Here is a 20227-nt window from a genome sequence, read left to right as displayed (position 1 = left end):
TCTCAAAAAAAAAAAAAAAAAAAGAAGAAGGGTACATAACCATCTGTACCCCATTGTGTGTAATTTTCTCTTTGCACACTAGTAAATTTCTATGCCATTTCTCCTATGAATCTGTCTAGTGTCGACTGATTTTCAGATGGCAAAGGGGAAGTATTCCCTTGGCCCCTATTCTATGAATCCAACAACTTTTCCTGAGAACTACGATCCTGATTTATGAGTGCTCTCTGATACCTGACCCATTGCGGAAGGACAAGGCTTGTAAGCGGCCACACGAGTCCTACCCAGGATTTCAGAAATAATTTGTGATTGTTCCAAACCCTCAGGGACACGAATGGTAATTTATTCAGACATTCACCAGAGAGACAAACTGGTTCCTTTCCTAAATGAGAACCAGGTTGGCTACCTTCCAGTAGCACTAAAAGCCAATGGTTTCTGTCAGTGGGTTCTGTGTTTGGTTTGTGTGGCTTGGTTCCTTCACAAGTCATAAACTTTGGTACTTGCAAATGAGCCTTGTTGCAAAACTAGTTGGATTAGGACAGATCATTCTTAAGAAAGGAGGCTTATCTGCAATCAGGCTCTGACATAGTGAACCGCAACAAGTGACAATTTCTAGCACTTTAGCATCATTAGTCATTCCCACTGCTGGAATGTTCAAAATGTGCATAGAAGGAAATTGACAGATGTACTCAGGAAGCATTTGTGAATGTGTCACAACTTTTGCTGGGAACAGCCATGCCTATGCCCATGTCATCTATTTTAGGAGGTGACCACTCAGAGATAAGGGATTTTACCAAGCAGAAGTTGGTAAGAGCACAAGACTATTTTGTCAACATTTTAAACATTGGGATAATGAAGCTATCTGCAGAAATGAACTTAGGTTAACACTGACAGCCCAACTAAAAAGAAGATCTTAGAATAAGGCTTCCAAAAAATCATGATATACCCAGATGGAGTTAAAGTGTTTTTGTTGTTGTTCAAAAGAAAAAACAATCAACAAACAAATAGGGGATAGTGCTTCTCATAGTTTCACTTTCTAGAGAAACCAATGTACAAATCTTGGTGTGGCTCAGATTTGGAAGCCTTGATTCCTACCAAAGAAATGTATCAAGATATGTCCCTTGATGCCGGGCGCAGTGGCTCACGCCTGTAATCCCAGCACTTTGGGAGGCCCAGGTTGTTGGATCACGAGGTCAGGAGGTCAAGATCATCCTGGCCAACGTGGTGAAACCCTGTCTCTACTAAAAATACAAAAATAAGCTGGGCATGGTGGTGCATGCCTGTAGTCCCAGCTACTCGGGAGGCTGAGGCAAGAGAATCGCTTGCACCCAGGAGGTGGAGGTTGTGGTGAGCTGAGATCGTGCCATCGCACTCCAGCCTGGGCAACAAGAGCAAACCTCCGTCTCAAAAAAAAGAAAAAAGAGATGTCCCTTGATAGGCTATCAGCGTATTACAGGTCCTTAAAGTATGTATCTGTCTGGTTTAAAGCTAATAAAATATATCATCATGCTTAAAATGAAAAAAATCTTGGTTTAAAAAACAAAACTCCAAAACCACAAATAATCCCAAAGGGCAATAATCAAAACACATTAAGCAGTTCCCTTTATTTTCTTTGCAACACTCCTCTTGTCTAGGGCCACTGGACTTGGCAAATAAAAATACGGAACACCCAGTAAATCTGAATTTTAGGTAAATGACAAATTATTTTTTAATGTAAGTATGTCTCATGCAATTTAAGTTAAATTGAACTGGGCATCTAGTATTTTAACTGACTAAGCTACCCTTGCCCTGTCCTTGGAGCTCCTCTGCTTTAACTAATAAAAAAATTAATTTAATACCCAGAGAGGCTACAAGGTGTCCTTCTAGATTCAAAGCCTGGCTCCATCACATACTCACTTTAAGATCTTGGGTGAGTTACTTTACTGTGCCACAGTTGCCACATCTGTAGAATGGGATTAATAACAGTTTCTCCTTAGCAGAGTCTTCTGGAGGATTATATGAGATAGTACACGTGTAGTGCAGTACTCAGCTCAAAGCAAATGTCCGACCCATGTTAGCTATTATTGTTGGCAAGAGAACACGATGAAGAAATAAAATGGCAATGAAGAAGTTACCTGAGATTGCTCCTTTGCCACAAATATTCCTTATCGATACATAGATCACTGAAAGCTGTCAATGGTTTTGACTTCATTTCTTTGACATTTATCTTATTTTACAAGTAGGGAGTAGCACACAGGAATAATAAATAACCATTATTGATATAGTTTATGACAGTTTACAAAAGAGCTCTTCATAGTCATTTTAAAGAAAATTGAAGACAGTGATTCTCAAAGGCAGATATTATAAAAACTGACCCATATAGTACAGATAGGCCTCCTACCCCCCACTGCCAAACCCCCTCTGAGATCTACTACCCTAAATGGTTTCAAGGGTTTTTTTTTTTAATCTGCAAAAATATTTCCTTTGGCAAAGAAGCAAATTTAGCGCAATCTTTATGTACGTCACAATGTAGAAAGGTTTTCTGTCCCAAATGTCTCTTTTTTGTCCAGAGTCCTTGCACAAAACAATTCCTTTCAATGTCGTCATCATCAGATACAAAGGGCAACTGGCTGGACACCACTGGCAACAAAAGGCCTTCAGCAGAATGGTTTTTTAAAAGCAAAGGCCAAAGAAAGCTATAACCTGTGGCCTCTATTCACCACCGGAAGAGTCTAAATGCTTTTCCTCCTTTGTAATAGAGAACATCTGCCCTTCTAGGAGGATAATCTCTCTTCCAACACGTTTCAAGTATAGAGAAGCAACATCCTTTTTTAAATGTGGCTTTCCCATGTCCTTGAATAGAAATTGTGCCCTTTTCAAATGGTTTTACGGCCAGCATCTCTAGCTTGCCTAAGGGGTCCCAACTTCGTTTCTTGTTCAAGCGTAAGAGAGCAATATTGCACATGTAAATAAGAATACCAGACTTCATTCTGAGGAAAGTTCTGCTGTGCTAAATAAAATATTTTGTACTCTGTTTTGCAAACATTTAGCTTTTAGCCCTAGCATATGCAGGACAAGAGGGCAAGGTAATGAGAGCATTTAGGATTTAGTTGGTATATTTGATGAAAATGACAAAAATTTCATCAAATTTCAGCCAAATCACAAAATTTTTATCCTAGAGATATTTCTTCAACGTGGATTATTTGATGTCATTTTGTCTAGTGGTTGGATCAACAAAATTCAAGAAAACAATGCAAAGCCAAGCAGGTGTGATTTGGGGCTTGGAGCAAGGCACCAGCTAGATAAGGCCAAGACATTTCCAGTATGCGGGTCCTGGGCAGTTCACTCCACAGAACAAAGGAACTTCCATGACCGGCAATTTCTTTAAAAATCTAGCATGTAAATTGGGCATGGTGGCTCACACCTGTAATCCCAGCACTTTGGGAGGCCGAGGCGGGTAGATCACAAGGTCAGGCGTTCAAGATTCAACCTGGCCAAGATGAGGAAACCCTGTCTCTACTAAAAATACTGAAATTAGCTGGACGTGGTGGCAGGTGCCTGTAATCCCAGCTACTTGGAAGAGTGAGGCAGATAATTTCTTGAACCCGGGAGGAGGAGGCTGCAGTGAGCTGAGATCAGGCCGCTGTACTCCAGCCTGGGCGACAGAGCAAGACTCCATCTCAAAGAAAAAAAAATTCTAGCATGTGGCAGCTTCCTACTTTAATTTTGAGATGTAGCCATCTTACTGGCTTTTTTGTTTTTTGTTTGTATTTGTTTTTTGTTTTTTTGAGACTGAGTCTCACTCTGTGCCCAGGCTGGAGTGCAGTGGTGCTATCTCAGCTCACTGCAACCTCTGCCTCCCGGGTTCAAGCGATTCTTGTGCCTCAGCCTCCCGAGCAGCTGAGATTACAGGTGTATGCCACCATGCCCAGCTGCTTTTTGTATTTTTAGTAGAGACGGGATTTTACCATGTTGGCAAGGCTGGTCTTGAACTCCTGACCTCAAGTAATCCACCTGCCTTGGCCTCCCAAAGTGCTGGGATTATAGTAGTGAGCCACCGTGTCCGGTCTTACTGGCTTTTTACTATTAACATAACGTATTAAAAATCCCTTTGAGAAGGCAATTAATTAGTAATACATTATGGGTGTAAAATGTAACATTTAGATGGTTGACAGGAGCTGGAGTAGGAGAGAATGGGAAGCTGGTATTTAATGGGTAGAGATGAAGAAGATGTTGAAAAAGTTCTGGAGAAGAATGGATGATGATGTTGGTTGCGGAACACTTTGAATGTACCTAACGCCACAGACAGGTGTCCTTTAAAAGTGGTTAAAATGGTAAATATTATGTTATATATGTTTTACCACAATAAAAAATATCACTGATTAGGCGAATAAAAATAATTTTTTAAAAAAAAGGCTAAGATGTGAAGGGAAAATAAAAGAGAGAGGGCATGGCTGGGTGTGGTAGCTTACACCTGTAATCTCAGCTCTTTGGGAGGCTGAGGAAGGAGGATCACTTGAGCCCAGGAGTTCAAGATTGGCCTGAGAAACATAGGGAGTCCCCTATCTCTGCAAAAAATTTAAAAATTAGCCAAGTGTGGTGGTGCACACTCACACCTATAGCTCAGCTACACAGGAGGCGGAGGTACGAGGATTGCTTAGCCCCAGGAGGTTAAGGCTGCAGTGATCCATAATCACACTGTATTCCAGCCTGGGTGACACAGCGAGGCCCTGTCTAAAATAAAAGAAAAGAGAGAGAGAAAGAAAAGTAATAGAAAGAGGAGAGATTGATGCGATCCCTGCAGAGGGACATAGTGGTGCAGAGGGTGGTGATGTTAAAGGGGAAGGGTGGGTTGAGTGCACCTCCCGCCGCAGTCAGGAAGAGGGTCCCTCACTCAGAAAACACTGACTGGGCAGCTGCAATGAGAGAGTGCTTCAGTTTAGTAATTGAACAAACTATGGCAAAAAAAAAAATCAAGCCATTAAAAATTAACTGCATACAAATGGTCAATAAGTGCATGAAAAGAACTCAGTATCATTAGCCATCAGGGAAATGCAAACCAAAACCACAAATGCATACTACCCTACACCCACTAGGATGGTTATAATCAACAGATGGACAGTGGCAGGTGTTGGCTAGGATGTGGAAAACTTGGAAGCCTCATTCATTGCTGGAGAGGTGTAAAGTGGTATAGATGCTTTGAAAAGAGTCTGACACTTTTTTAAAAAGCTAAACACAGATTTACCATATGAGCCAGCAATTCCATTCCTAGGTACAATTCGAAGACCTACATCCACGTAGAGGCTCACGTGTGACTATTCATAGCAGCATTACTGCCAGATAGTAGAAACAACCTCAAAATTCATCAACTTGTGAATGAACTAAAAAAACAACAACAAAAATAAACCCCAAAAAACTAACATATCTTTTTTTTTGTTTTTTGAAACAGGGTCTCACTCTGTAATCACCCAGGAGGGAGTGCAGTGACGCAATCACGGCTCACTGCAGCCTCCACCTCCTGAACTCAGGCGAGCCTACCACCTCAGCCTGTCATGTAGCTGGAACTACAGATGTGCGCCACCATGCCCAGATCATTTTTGTATTTTTTTGTAGATACACAGTTTCACCGTGTTGTCTAGGCTGGTCTCCAACTCCTGGGCTCAAGTGATCTACCCACTTTGGCCCCCCAAAGTGCTGGGATCACAGGTGTAAGCCATCATGCCCGGCCTGGCATATCAATTAAAAGAAATATTATTCCGCATTAAAAATAATAAAAAGAATAGTGATTAAGGCTACAACATGGATAAACTTCAAAAAAAAATCATCATCTTAAGCCAGACACAAAACACTGCATGTTGTATGACTCCATTTATATGAAATGTCCAGAACAGGCAAATTTGCAGAGACAGAAAAGAATGAGTGGTTGTTTGAGGATGGGGTGGAACGAAGATTAACTATAAGAGGACATGAGGAATGTTACTGAAGAGATGGAAATTATCTAAAACTGTCTGTGTGATGGTTAGTAAATTATCTAATAATGTGGACTGTGTGATGGTTAGTACCTTTATGAAACAATATTGAACTGTACACTTATCTGGGGGAACTGTATGGCATGTAAATTTTATTCTCAATAAAGTTGTGTTTTTAAAAAAAAGAACTACAATTTAGAGCCTCTAACAAGTAAAAAATGAAACAACAATGTCCATTATGGAAATGATATTGTAGTAAGGGCAACTGGATATTATGCAATGCCAATTGTGGTTATTTTATTTTATTTTTTATCACAGCTCACTGCAGCCTCAATCTCGCCACGCTCAAGTGATCTTCCCATCTCTTGCCTCCCAAGTAGCCAGGACTACAGCTACATGCCACCATACTCAGCTAATTTTTTTTTTTTATTTTTTATTTTGTAGAGTCTGGGTTTTATCATGTTGCTCAGGCTGGTCTCGAACTTCTGGTTTCAAGTGATCTGCCCACTTTGGCTTCCCAAAGTGCTGGGATTACAGGTGTGAGCCACCACACCTGCCGGACACCTATGGTTATTGATGTGACTGGCTATGAAGGAGAATTCTTAGGTCCTATGAGAATGTGAAACAGGCAATGCTGGTTAGAAAGTGCCACTGGAGGAGGAAATATTTGAGCCAAAGATGTGAATATAAAGAGAGAGGGAGAGCAGGAGGATCAAGAAAGAAGTTAATGAAAGCCAGGAGCTTTTAAAAAACACGGCATCTGCAAGAGTTTGGTCTTTGTTCCAGGAGCCATGAGAAGGCCAGCAGGGCCTTAGCAGAGGGACATTATCAGCTTGATCTTTTTGTTTATTTTTTTAGAGATGGAGTCTCAGTATGTTGCCCAGGCTAGGCTTGAACTCCTGGGCTCAAGCAATCTTTCCACCACTGCGCCCAGCTCAGCTTGGCCTTTTTAAAAAAAAGTTACAGTATCCAGGCTACAAATAGACTAGATAAAGAGAGCAAGAATGGGTACAGAGAGAGACACAGTGAAAGACAACGCTAGAAATGAATTTGAAGTTAAGAGTAAGGAAGTCTGGAAGCCAGGGGAAGCCTGAGCCTTATTCAGTGTTGAAATGGGAAGTCATCAAAGGGCACTGAATAGGAAAGAACCCAAATCCTGTCTCAGATTGACGGGACAACTAGAAGGCCAAGAACAATGGTAGGGCTCACATGACCACCCCCGTACTGCATTAGTGATGTGATAAGACAACATTTTCCAAAATTAATCATTAAAGTCACTTGGAGCACTTATTAAAAATGTTAATTCTTAAGCCCAGGTCTTCTGAATCTGAATTCTGAAAGAAGTCTGACAAGCTGGGTTATTGTTGTTTTCTACATTGCTGCAGGTGATTCTCAGGGTCAGGCATTTTAAGAAATACTGATTCATACATTCTTTTGTTTTTGTTTTTTTTTTTAATTCAATGTCTGGACCAAGCAACAAAACAGACTAAGATATCAAATAGCGGCTATTCTGAGATGCCGCTACCCTTTTCTTCTAGCAAAGGGTGATAATACAGGCTAAAAAAAAATTAGTGGTTCTACTAAAACAAGAACAGGTAACAACAATTTGTAAAGGGTAAGTAGAGTAGAATAAGAAAATTATGATGGATCTGCATAATATTGGTTTATCAGCCTCTATGGCATTAGCACTCAAGAAGTGTAGGTGTGATTCTTGGCAGAATCTGAGTGCATTCATTTCCCAGGGTTGCCATAACAAACTTCCACATACTTGGTGGCTTAAAACAACAGAAATTTATTTTCTCACAATTCTGACAGCCAAAAGTCCCAATTCAAGGTGTCAGGAGGGCTGCACTCCTCTCCCTCTAGACAAGACTCCTTCCTTGCCTCTTCTAGCTGCTGGTGGATCCACGTGTTTCTTGACTTGGGCTGTATAACTCGAACCTGCCTCTGTCTCCTTACATGGCCTTCTCTGTGTATATGAATGTCCTCTTCTGTCTCCGACAAGAACATGTGTCATTGGATTTAGGGCCTATCTGGTAAATCAGGATGATCTTATCTCAAGATTATTATTATTTTTTTTCTGAGACAGAGTCTCACTCTGTCACCCAGTCTGGAGTGCAGTGGCATGATCTCAGCTCACTGCAACATCCGCCTCCTGGGTTCAAATGATTCTCGTGCCTTAGCTTCCTGAGTAGCTGGGATTATAGGTGTGTGCCACCATGCCTGGCTAATTTTTTTGTATTTTTAATAGAGACGGGGTTTCACCATGTTGGCCAGGCTGGTCTTTAACTCCAGGCCTCAAGTGATCCACCCACCTCAGCCTCCCAGAGTGCTCAGATTACAGGCATGAACCACCATTCCCAGCCAATATTCTTAATTTTATCTGCAAAGACCATTTTCCCAAATAAGTCACATTCACAGGTGTATTAGTCCATTTTCACACTGCAGTAAAGAGTTACCTGAGACTGTGTAATTTATGAAGAAGAGAGGTTTAATTGACTCACAGTTCCACAGGCTTAAAAGGAAGCATGACTGGGAGGCCTCAGGAAACTTACAATCACGGTGGAAGGCAAAGGGAAAGCAAGCACCTTCTTCACACGGTCCCAGGAGAGAGATTGAGTGAAAGAGGACGTGTCACTCACTTTCAAATTATGAATCTCATGAGAACTCACTCACTATCATGAGAACAGCAAGGGGGAAATCCACCCTCACCCACCACTAGGCCCCTCCTCCAATTTGACATGAGATTTGGGCAGGAAAACAAATCCAAACCATATCAACAAGTTAGTATCCAGACGTATGTTCTTTTAGGGGCAATAGTGTTTCACAGTTTAACTCGCTACTCTGAGTAATCTAAAACTTGAGGTGAGTTGCTAGTGGGAGAGGAGAACGTATGTTGCCAGTCTAGCTGCAGATGTGGTACAGACAGACATTTAAATAGTCAGAAAGACTGGAGTTTATTTTTATAAAGGCAAATGGCATATTCTAATAGAAGCGAGTCTTGTCCAAATCCCATTTGATAAGTTTACTACTTAACCAGCTACTCATCCGTGGCACGAGGACCTTGACTGAAATTGTATTTGGGTCCCACTAGTTCAGACATCATTCTCAATCTCCCTTTCTTTTTCTTTAAATGAATACTTGAGGATTTTTTTTTTTAATAAGAAAAGATTTCTTTTACTCTTGCCCTACCCCACGAAGATTTTTCATCAATAAGAACTGAACTCATTCTAAGGAGTAAATACCATACACTTCAAGTAGTTGAGCAAAATATTAATTAATTAATTAATCATTTTGAGGCAGAGTCTTGCTCTGTTGCACTGCAACCTCCACCTCCTAGGTTCAAGGGATTCCCCCACCTCAGCCTTGCAAGTAGCTGGAATTACAGGCATGTGCCACCATGCTTGGCTAATTTTTGTATTTTTAGTAGAGACTCATTAAAATTGACTCATATGATGCTCCTACCTACAACAGTGCATTTAGAGGTTGTTTTAAATGTAAATGTTTTTAGTTTGATGTTCCTTAGAATGACAGAACTTTAAGAATGAATTCACTCTTCTGGATCATACATATTTTTAGAAGCATGAGTTTGTCATTTCAAAATGTGACATGGTATAAAAATGGTACATATAATAGACAAACCTTCATTCAGATAATTATGATATAGCAAAAAGTTGTATTTCTTTTTCAGAAAGAAAATTTCTAAGTACTAAGATAGATACATCTGTCACAAGAAGAGCAATATGGAAGAAACCCAACTATCTTTGTAATTTCTGCTGCTGATATTTCCCTTGAAAAGGGTCAATGAATCAGGTTTTATTAACAGAATATTTTGTTTTCTCAGGGCAAAAGGCAGGAATAGTTGATATTGCAAGGAAATATGAAGTAGCTATTAGAAACAGGAAGAGCTGTAGCTAAATATTAGGGGGAGAATCTGTGCTTAATGAGTTCCAGGCAGTTATATACAGAGAGAAAAAATATTTTTTATTTAATTTTAATTTTTTATTATAGATTCAGGGGATTCATGTACAGGCTTGATACATGGGTATATTACATAATGCTGGGACTTGGGTTTCTACTGAACCCATCACCCAAATAGTGAACATAGTATGCAATCGGGAGTTTTTCAACCCTTTCTCCTTTCCCTCCTGCCCCTTCTTTTAGAGTCCCCAGTTTCTGCTGTTTCCATCATAGCAGTTCCCACGTATAAGGGAGAACATGCAGTATTTGATTTTCTCTTTCTGCATTAATTCACTACAATAATGGCCTCCTTCTGCATCCATGTTGCTTGAAAGGACACGATTTCATCATTTATATAGCTATGTAGTATTCTATGGTGTATATATGGCACATTTTCTTTATCCAATCTATTGTTGATGGACACTTAGGTTGATTTCATGATTTTCCTATTGTGAATAGTGCTGTGATAGACATATGAGTGCAGGTGTCTTTTTGATAAGATGATTTATTTTCCTTTGGGTAGTTATCCATTGCAGGGTCAAATGGTAGTTCTGTTCTTAGGGAAATTTCCATACTGTTTCCCACAGGGGTTGAACTCCTTCATATTGCTACCAACAGTGTATAACTGTTCCCTTTTCTCTGCATCCTTGCCAGTATCTGCTACTTTTTGCCTTGCCTTTTTAATAATGGCCATTCTGACTGGAGTGAGATGGTATCTCATCATGGTTTTAATTTGCATTTCTCTGATTAGTGAAGTGGAGCAGAAAAAATAATACTTCAATTTGGATATAAAGACATGATGGTTAATGTAAGGCAGTATGGGGTGGGAAACAACATGATATGCAAAGGAAACAAGTCAATGGCTGCTCCATAATTGGGAAACCTAAAGGGGAAGATAGAAACACAAGCATTTTCCATAGTTATGCCTACCTAGAACATTCATAAATTCCTTGGTGAGAAGGAACTCACATTAAGAGAGGAACTCTAGAATATTTGCAGGGGTTTATTGATGCATTTAAATATATTTCTATTTTGCTGGCTGGGTGTGGTGCCTCACACCTGTGATCCCAGAACTTTAGGAGGCCAAGGTTGGCAGATCACCTGAGGCCAGAAGTTTGAGACCAGACTGGTCAATGTGGTAAAACCGTGTCTCTACTAAAAATACAAAAATTAGCCAGGCATGGTGGCACATGCCTGTAATTCCAGCTACTTGCAAGGCTGAGGTGGGGGAATCCCTTGAACCTAGGAGGTGGAGGTTGCAGTGCAACAGAGCAAGACTCTGCCTCAAAATGATTAATTAATTAATTAATATTTTGCTCAACTACTTGAAATGTATGGTATTTATTCCTTAGAATGAGCTCAGTTCTTATGGATGAAAAATCTTCGTGGGGTAGGGCAAGAGTAAAAGAAATCTTTTCTTATTAAAAAAAAATCCTCAAGTATTCATTTAAAGAAAAAGAAAGGGAGATTGAGAATGATGTCTGAACTAGTGGGACCCAAATACAATTTCAGTCAAGGTCCTGGTGTCACGGATGAGTAGCTGGTTAAGTAGTAAACTTATCAAATGGGATTTGGACAAGACTCGCTTCTATTAGAATATGCCATTTGCCTTTATAAAAATAAACTCCAGTCCTTCTGACTATTTAAATGTCTGTCTGTACCACATCTGCAGCTAGACTGGCAACATACGGTCTCCTCTCCCACTAGCAACTCACCTCAAAAGCTAATTCTCAAGATGGTAACAGATTTTGAGATGCCAAATCTAAATCTATCAGTTTTTACTATCAGCATCCATTCCCCTTTGTTACTGTGGTCCTAGACTCAAACTTATCAATCATTGCAATAATAGCCAATAAAACACCAACACATCATTGCAATTTATATTATTGTCTTACAAATTCTGCTAAATATAATTATAGTTCTTTCAGCTCTGGATAGTTCCTACTTAGACTAGGTGACTTTTTAACTAATCAGGCTTCATCCTATCTTTCATTTAGCTTTACTATGGTAGCATTTGCTTGCTTTCTCTACCATTTGTAACATAGATGACACAAGTTTAGCCTTCACATTACAAAAGAGAACTTGAGTAAATCCATCCTGTATATTCTTTTGTGCAACTTCTACTAATAAACCCAAGAGAGACACATCTCCAGTTATAGCTCTATATAAAATGGGACATTTTTTGTTTTTCAAAGAAAAATTCATAGGTGGCATATATTCAAACTATAATCATTCAAGCAAGAATGTTAGAAAGTCCTCCCACCCCCATCCTTTGTTAACTAATATGCAAGTGGAGTTCTAAGAGAGGAAGACCATTCCTTTGTGTCTAATCCCGTAACAGAGGGGAAGTGGCTGAGTCTCTGATAACTGTTGCTACAGATTCTTTAATCTGGCCAATGATTACAAATTGATGCATTTAATTTGAACAGTGATAGTTAAGTAGATTTCCAGATGACTCATTTTGTAAACCTTTGGCCATTGGCGTTCCAGCTGGAGTGGGCCATGTGCTGCCTTCCCGCTGACATCAGTGGAAATCTTGAGCCAAGATCAAAGCTACTTTATGCCTCTCTGACCTTTTCTCACAATGCACAGTGGGGCCTGAATTCTCAGCTCAGAATTTTCAGATTTGCTTCATTGTCCCCATGGGGGTTACCATTTACAAATAGCTTACATGTAGATAGTCACTGAAGACCCTATGACAGGCCCATTGGAAATCATATCTTAGATTCTGGTTTTCAAGCAGTTTCCTAATCCACAGCCCAAGTTTCAGACGAGATCGGGCGTGTTCAGGGTGGTATGGCTTTAGACCAGATCCCAAATTTCAGAAAATCTTATGAACAATTGTTTCCCTAAGACTTTAGTGAGTAGAGAGAGAACTCCAGCAAGGTGGATTGGTAGCATTCATTTTGCCCCCAGAGAAACATACCACAGTCTGCCTTTACTTGAGAGATGCACTTTGAGAATCAACCTGAAGAGAATCCCTTACCTTGATAGTCATGTCTGGGTCGGATGTTTCCGTGACATTCGAGGGTGACTCACATTCCTTTAGCAGCATATTCTCCCACCCGACTCCTGAAAAAAAAAAAAAAAAGAGTGCCATTTGAACCAAGTGATTCAGCTGACATGGATACATAGTTGCTGTTTCTCAGATTCCAATCCCATGTGTTTTGTAAAGGTAGCTGATGATGACCTACACCTATCTTGGAGTTACTGGGCCAGGGAAACTTCCTTTCAGGGGTGTAGTCTCCTAGCACTTTTGTTTTTAGGTAATTTCCAATTTAGGATCCATTGTCTAAGTTCTATATCTTATAGAGAGCTATTCCTAGTCCAGGGTGGAGAAGAGGCTGGAATGAACTTCTTCTTCTTCTTTTTTTTGACAGAGTTCCACTCTTGTTGCATAGGCTGGTGTGCAATGGTGTGATCTCGGCTCATTGCAACCTCCGCCTCCTGAGTTCAAGCAATTCTCCTGCCTCAGCCTCTTGAATAGCTGGGATTACAGGCACCCACCACCACACCTGGCTAATTTTTTCATTTTTAGTAGAGATAGGGTTTCACCATGTTGCCCAGGCTGGTCTCGAACTCTGGACCTCAGGTGATCTGCCTGGTTCGGCCTCCCAATGTTGGGATTATAGGCGTGAGCTACCGCGCCCAGCCATGAATGAACTCTTTCCTCTTCTCCTGTTCAGGCCTCATATTTAGGTGGCATTTGGGGCTTTAAAGTGAATCCCAGAACACAAAATTACACACATCCAATTCAATAACCAATGAATATGACTCCAGATTTTCCTGTATTCTCAATTCCACATACCTACTGGAAATACCTAAGAATGTGTTTTCACTTTTAAAATCTGCCCATGCTCTCTCTCCAAGTCTTTAGAAATGTTTCTTTCTTCTAAAGCTACCAGATTGTCTCCAAGAGTGGACATCTGGCAAGACACAATATTTTGTTTTCTCTAATATCAAAGAAGAGATCAGGGGCTGGTGTGGTGTTTTCAAATACTTTTGAACACAGTATAATAAAATTGCACAATTCAGATGCAATTATGTATTCAGATGTACTCTACTAGACTCTGTGCTAAATCAAGAACCCAGAGATGTGTAAGATTACTATATTCCAGCATTTCTAGTAAGAATCAACTGAACAACAGGTGATAAATGACTAATAATTGCTTGAAATTACATCATGCTTTAAATAGACAAATATGAAATTACATTTTAACATATTAGCACTGGCTATAATCCTTGAGAGCCTCATTTCACAGGATACATGCACAATGAATTACTCAAGACCTGTGGGCTCTAATTCATTGCATGGTGCAAATACTTGCCCTCTCTGACTAGATTGCAGAAAGTGGGTCAGAAGAGTGTTGTGCCTTCACTTACACTTTCTTCTCAAGAAACTGCTGCAAGGAGATTGTCAGCTTTGTCTTAAATGCATGGTTCTGGAAGAAAATCTTTGCTTCTATATGAATAGATTATTTCCTTGACATATTTTGCTTTTAACCAACTAATAACCTGGTTTAAGCCACTTTTGGCACCTGTTGGATCTGGCTGGCAGAGAGACACAGATGTTGGGCATGATGAACAATCAGATGATATTTCACTTATACAATAGTCTGAATTACTGTTCAGCAAATGTTCACTCTTCTCTTTTGCTGTGGGAAAAATGGTCTTCCCTGTCTCACTGATGTTGGCTTTGGCCAAAGGGATATTAGAGGGCATAATGCAAGCAAAGATTTGAAATGGGCTTATGGGGTGAGGCTTGCACTTCTGCTACAGAATGAGAAGGGCAAGCTCCAGTTAGCCTGCAAGGGAATGAGAGTCCTGGGGAGCAGATCTGGATCTAATCTGCACCTAGAATACAAGCCAGATCTAGATCAGCCAACCCCCAGCCAACTGCGTATATACAACAAAAAAAGCCAATGAGTTTTGGGATGATTTGTCAAGCAGCATTATTGTAACAATAGCTAACCAAAATTATAAATGAAAATCATTATAGGGCAAGTGTTTTTACTTTTAACTATGCAAATATAATTCTGCATATAAAAGTTTCATTTAAGGCCGGGTCTGGTGGCTCACGCCTGTAATCCCAACACTTTGGGAGGCCAAGGTGGGTGGGTCGCCTGAGGTTGGGAGTTGAAGACCAGACTGACCAACATGGAGAAACCCCATGTCTCCTAAAAATACAAAAAATTAGCCAGGCATGGTGGCACATGCTTGTAATCCAAGCTACTCAGGAGGCTGAGGCAGGGGAATCACTTCAACCCAGGAGGTGGAGGTTGTGGTGAACCAAGATCGGCCATTGCGCTCCAGCCTGGGCAACAAGAGTGAATGAAACTTCATCTAAAAAAAAAAAAAAGTTTCATTTATCAGTCTTGGTTCTCATCTCTATATATTATTTCACTTTGGAAAGAATTTTTTCTCTGCTATTATACAATCATTCCTTTTGTAAGCAACACTCTCTTTATTAAAGGCTATATGGCCCTAAGAAGGAGATGTGAGACATAAATATATCTGTTGTCTCAATATTTTAGTCGTCCATCAAGAAAACACTTCAAATTAGATAACATTTCATAGCAAGAGTAAGAGAAAACAGACATAGCATTTTAGTTTAAAAATGCTATTTTAGTTTAAAATGTTTTAGAAATAACACTTTAGCTTAAAAATGTTATTAATCCTGATGATAAGTTGTGAGAACAGAAATGTTATTTTAAAAGCTAGAGGTGTAAAATTCCTTCCAAGGAGGAAACTGTATTTTGGAGAACAAAGCAACTCCATGGACCATTTGGGTGTGAAAAGGTGGGTCCCACATCACAGAAGGAAGATAGGAAGAGGTGCAGTTAGAAGAGGGAAAGAAATTGAAAGAAGTTAGGACAAAAATTGGCAGTAAGAAATTCCCAGGGGGTAACAAAAAGGACTTTCTTTTTTTTGAGACAGTCTCGTTCTGTCATCCAGGCTGGAGTACTGTGGCATGATCTCAGCTCACTGCAACCTCTGCCTCCCAGGCACAAGCGATTATCATGTCTCAGCCTCCCAAGTAGCTGGGATTGCAGACACCCACCACCACGCCCAGCTAATTTTTGTATTTTTTAGTAAAGATGGTATTTTACCATGTTGGTCAGGCTGGTCTTGAACTCCTGACCCCAAGTGATCCACCTCACTTAGCCTCCCAAAGTGCTGGGATTCCAGGTGTGAGCCACTGTGCCTGGCCTAAAAAGGACTTTTCAGAACAGCAGTGTTTACAAATTCATTTTAAATTATTTATTATGTTGTGTAATGATGTAATTCTTCCCTCACTCTTGTACCTATGGTGGAGATCTGTTCTACACCAGTATCTTGTGCCAGAGTTGTCTGTTGGAAGCTGAACGATGTCCCACATTTGGACTTGGGGATGGAAAGAAGAGAGCAGCTGTGTGCCCCTGGGATCTCCCTGAGAACGTGGAATCAAAGGAGGACACAATGCTGAGAATCTTGGAGAAAGCACTCAACCCACATACTGCACACAGTAGCCGACAGGCCAATTTTATTTGGATACCAAGGGGCAGGAGACCCTGTCATCTTGAGGACTTGGAGACAGAAAATGACAGACACTGCTTTATAGGAAGATGTTTATGCATCTGAAAGTGCCACTTCCCTTTTCCAAAATGGTGATTTCCATTCCACCAACATGTAATGCACTGGGCTACCAGTGGGTCGGAGGACAGCTTAGAATGCTGATTTGTAATCCCTGCAGCTCTAGCATTTTAGCAATGACTTTTAACATCTGCTTTCATGTTTGAGTTCCTGACAAGAGTTTCCCCTCAACTAAGATCCATGGTTTATAGCTTTAGCACCAACATTTACACAGCTTAGATGTTCAATTGTAAAAGACAGATATTCTAGGCTGATGTATTTCTATTTTTAGTTACACAAACACAATTTCCTCTGGTTTTAGGGGAAGAACCTATATAAAGCATCTGACCTAAGAACATGGGGAAAAAAGTATATATATATATGTTATAGAAATATATATAAATCCTATATATATTCTCTCCATATATAAATTCACATATATTCTATACATATAAAAATCTATACATAGTCTATACATACATACATATATATATTCTATATAGAGACTATAAAGAGAAAAATATATAGTCTATATATTCTCTCTATATATGAAATATACTTTTGTATATTTATAGAATATGTAAATATAATATATATGAAATAGAATGTATAGAACATACAGAAATATTACTACAGCAAAAATGGGCCATGAGTGGGGAAAAAAAGAACCTATAGAAATATAGAGAATTTATATATTCTATATATAGAATTTATATATGTAGAGAATTTATATAACATACATTATATATCATATATTGTTATATTAACTATATATTCTATACATAAAAATATGTATATTAATTGTATATTCTATCCATAGTGAGAAATACATATTTCTACATACTGTACTTTCAAACAACGATTTTCCTCTTATATGCCCATTCTCACTTTGCTGAAATTCTTATTTATAATGTCTTTGAGAAGAGAAATTATATTTATATTATTCCTATAAATCTCTAGCAAGACAACTACAAGTTTTATTCAATTTTTAAAATACAAGACCAAACCTTGAGGAAAAAAGTAGCATCTCTCACCCAGAAAAGAATAAGTTTGCATTTCCCAGCAATAGGAGCAATTGAGACCTGTCTAGTTGTAGCCAAGGTTATGTTTATAAATAGCCCATCAGAAACGGTTTTATAAAGACCTCTCAGGAATAAATGAAATCTACTACCATGAATTTTTTTTAATCGCTTTTTATACACCTTCTCACCTAGCTGCACAGTCAGAAGAGCAAGTCCATTAGCCCAGGCTTCCAATTCCCTGGCGCCAGCATCTGCGTCTCCATTCACAGGGAGTGCTGTGTTGACTTATTGGCTCCCCTCTCTGCTACTGACTTCCGTTGGGAAGAGTGCATGTGAGGGCAGACAGGGCTGTGCCACAACAACAAAGGGGCTGAGTTCAGGCCCCGCTGGAGAAGCCAGGGACCCACATGAGGACCCGCAGGGAGAGGGATCTGGGCTGGTAGCAGGAAGCCGTGAGGGTTTGAGTAGAGTAACCTGTAGACAAAATAACTTTGCGTCTTTGAACAAAGGGAGACAATGTAACACTAAGCGATGAAGGGGTCAGGTGGCTAAAGAGACCTGGTGAGGCAGCAATGGATGGCATTCCAGAAAAAATCACTGGGCAACTTCCTTGGCTCTGACCTTGGTTAGTACTAAAAATAAAATAAAAGCAAAAGTAAAGGGTCAAAGCCTCAAAGGGAGAAGGTGGCACTGCATGGAAGGACAGTGACTGTACCCACACTTTCTGGAATCACCAGGCACCACCAGGTGAAAACATAGTAAGAGAGAAAGACAAGTGTGAATGGATCCGAATGTGTAAGAGAGTGGAAATTTGTTCTCGCTCATTTTTGGATGGATCACTGGACAAAAAGAAGGGTGACTGGTGGTCGGTCATTAGTGCCAGTCATGCAAATATTCCCAGTTCTTTCTCCTTGCAGACATGTAACAGGATTTCACTTCCTGGCCTCCTTAGAGTTGGTGATGTCCTGTGACTGGTTCTGGACAATGGGTGTGGGCAGCAGGGTGTCCTACATCAGCAGTTAAATGTTCTGGCCCAGAAGTAATAGGTGTCTCTGCTGCCGACACCCATTGGCCAGAACTGGTCACATGACCCTGCCCTATACCGCAGCAACTGGCAATCCCAGGTAGTGGCAATTCTGGTAGCCTAAGCCCCGGTGTGAGGGCAGTGCACCACAGAGACACAAGCAACCCACCACGGCCATGTAGTATGAGTGAGAACTAAGCTGCTATTATTTGAACCCACAGAATTGGGGTAGCCTAGCCCAGCCTCATGAGAAGAAGGAGCCCCTCCAGACTCGCCCTCCCTATCAACCTCCAAGTCCCATGATAGAGACTTCTTTGGATAAATTTGCTTTGGATAAATCTAGCCTCAAAATCAATCCTTCCAGTTGTTTTATCTCCTGAACCAGGTTATAATGGCCTGTAATTTTTCTTTTTAAAATTAAATAAATTATTATTATTATTATTATCGTTTTGTAGAGATGGGGTTTCACCATGTTGACCAGGTTGGTCTTGAATGGCTTATACTTTTTTTTTTTTTTTGAGATGGAGTTTCGCTCTTGTTACCCGGGCTGGAGTGCAATGGTGCGATCTCGGCTCACCGCAACCTCCGCCTCCTGGGTTCAGGCAATTCTCCTGCCTCAGCCTCCCGTGCAGCTGGGACTACAGGCATGCGCTACCATGCCCAGCTAATGTTTTGTATTTTTAGTAGAGACGGGGTTTCACCATGTTGACCAGGTTGGTCTCCATCTCTTGACCTCGTGATCCACCCACCTCGGCCTCCCAAAGTGCTGGGATTACAGGCGTGAGCCACCGCGCCCGGCCCCGAATGGCTTATACTTTCTACTCCTTTTGGACCCGTCTCTGTTCCCATTGTGCCGAGTTGCATGGCTTAGCTGTGTTGGGACTCAGAAAACATGCCCCAAAATGAAAACCTCAGAAACAACAGTTTTCCTCTGACATTATTCTGTCCTCCTGTCTCTCAGTCTCATTCTCCCCCACGGCTAGCCATAGAAACTAGAATCCCTGTTCCTCAAGGCAAGTCATGGAAACCAGAACCCGTTTTCCCCCAGAGCCAGCCGTAAAACCTACAAATGTAACTAATTTTCCCACCACCTTTCTGTGTAACAACTGGCCATAAAGAAATTATCTGACCTACGTAATTTGACTGTAGGTCATAAGACCCCCATTCCAGAGGGGGTCCTGCCCCACACCAGAAGAAAGGAATGCATGCTTAGAGGATGCATGCTCAAGAAGAATCTAGACAGACAGGCCTTGCTGGGTTTCCTCACTATGTCTATTAACATTAGATCATCATACCCCTTTTAGAGCTACATGGCTGTCCAAACTTTGTTGAACCTAAGTATAAAAATGGACAATTTCCCCTGTATCTTTGGGTATTCCTTCTCCCTCCCATGCACGTGTTAAATAAATTTGTATGTCTTTCCACCAGTTAATCTGCTTTTCGTGAGCTGATTTTTCAGTGAAACTTCACAGGGTGAAAGGGAAAGTTCCTTTCAGTTCCCTAAAGTAGCATCTCAGGAGAGGATTAGATTCTAAAGAGAAAAGGCAGAAGTCCGCATAGTCAAAACTGCTCTTGAAAATTCCTTAAATCTCCCAATAAGTACAATATAGTGTCATACTAAAACCCAAAAATTCCAGCCAAGAAACAGACCTCCCTTTCTTTTT

General features: G+C 40.4%; 1 protein-coding gene across 8 annotated transcripts in view; it reads right to left on the bottom strand.

The window, feature by feature from the left end:
• Positions 1 to 20227, bottom strand: part of PALM2AKAP2 (PALM2 and AKAP2 fusion) — a 510283-nt gene that overhangs the window by 138184 nt on the left and 351872 nt on the right. For all 8 annotated transcript variants that reach the window (XM_017503361.2, XM_017503359.2, XM_037729537.1 and 5 more), the window contains one exon: positions 12892 to 12977. In XM_017503361.2, the coding sequence (XP_017358850.1) occupies positions 12892 to 12977 (86 nt within the window). The remainder of the gene's footprint in view (positions 1 to 12891; positions 12978 to 20227) is intronic.

The sequence above is a fragment of the Cebus imitator genome, unplaced genomic scaffold (assembly GCF_001604975.1).
Source record: "Cebus imitator isolate Cc_AM_T3 unplaced genomic scaffold, Cebus_imitator-1.0 Scaffold310, whole genome shotgun sequence".
In the NCBI taxonomy this organism is placed as follows: Eukaryota; Metazoa; Chordata; class Mammalia; order Primates; family Cebidae; genus Cebus; species Cebus imitator.
The sequence above is the reverse complement of the archived record's forward strand: the minus strand, read 5'-3'. Positions and strand labels throughout refer to the sequence as shown.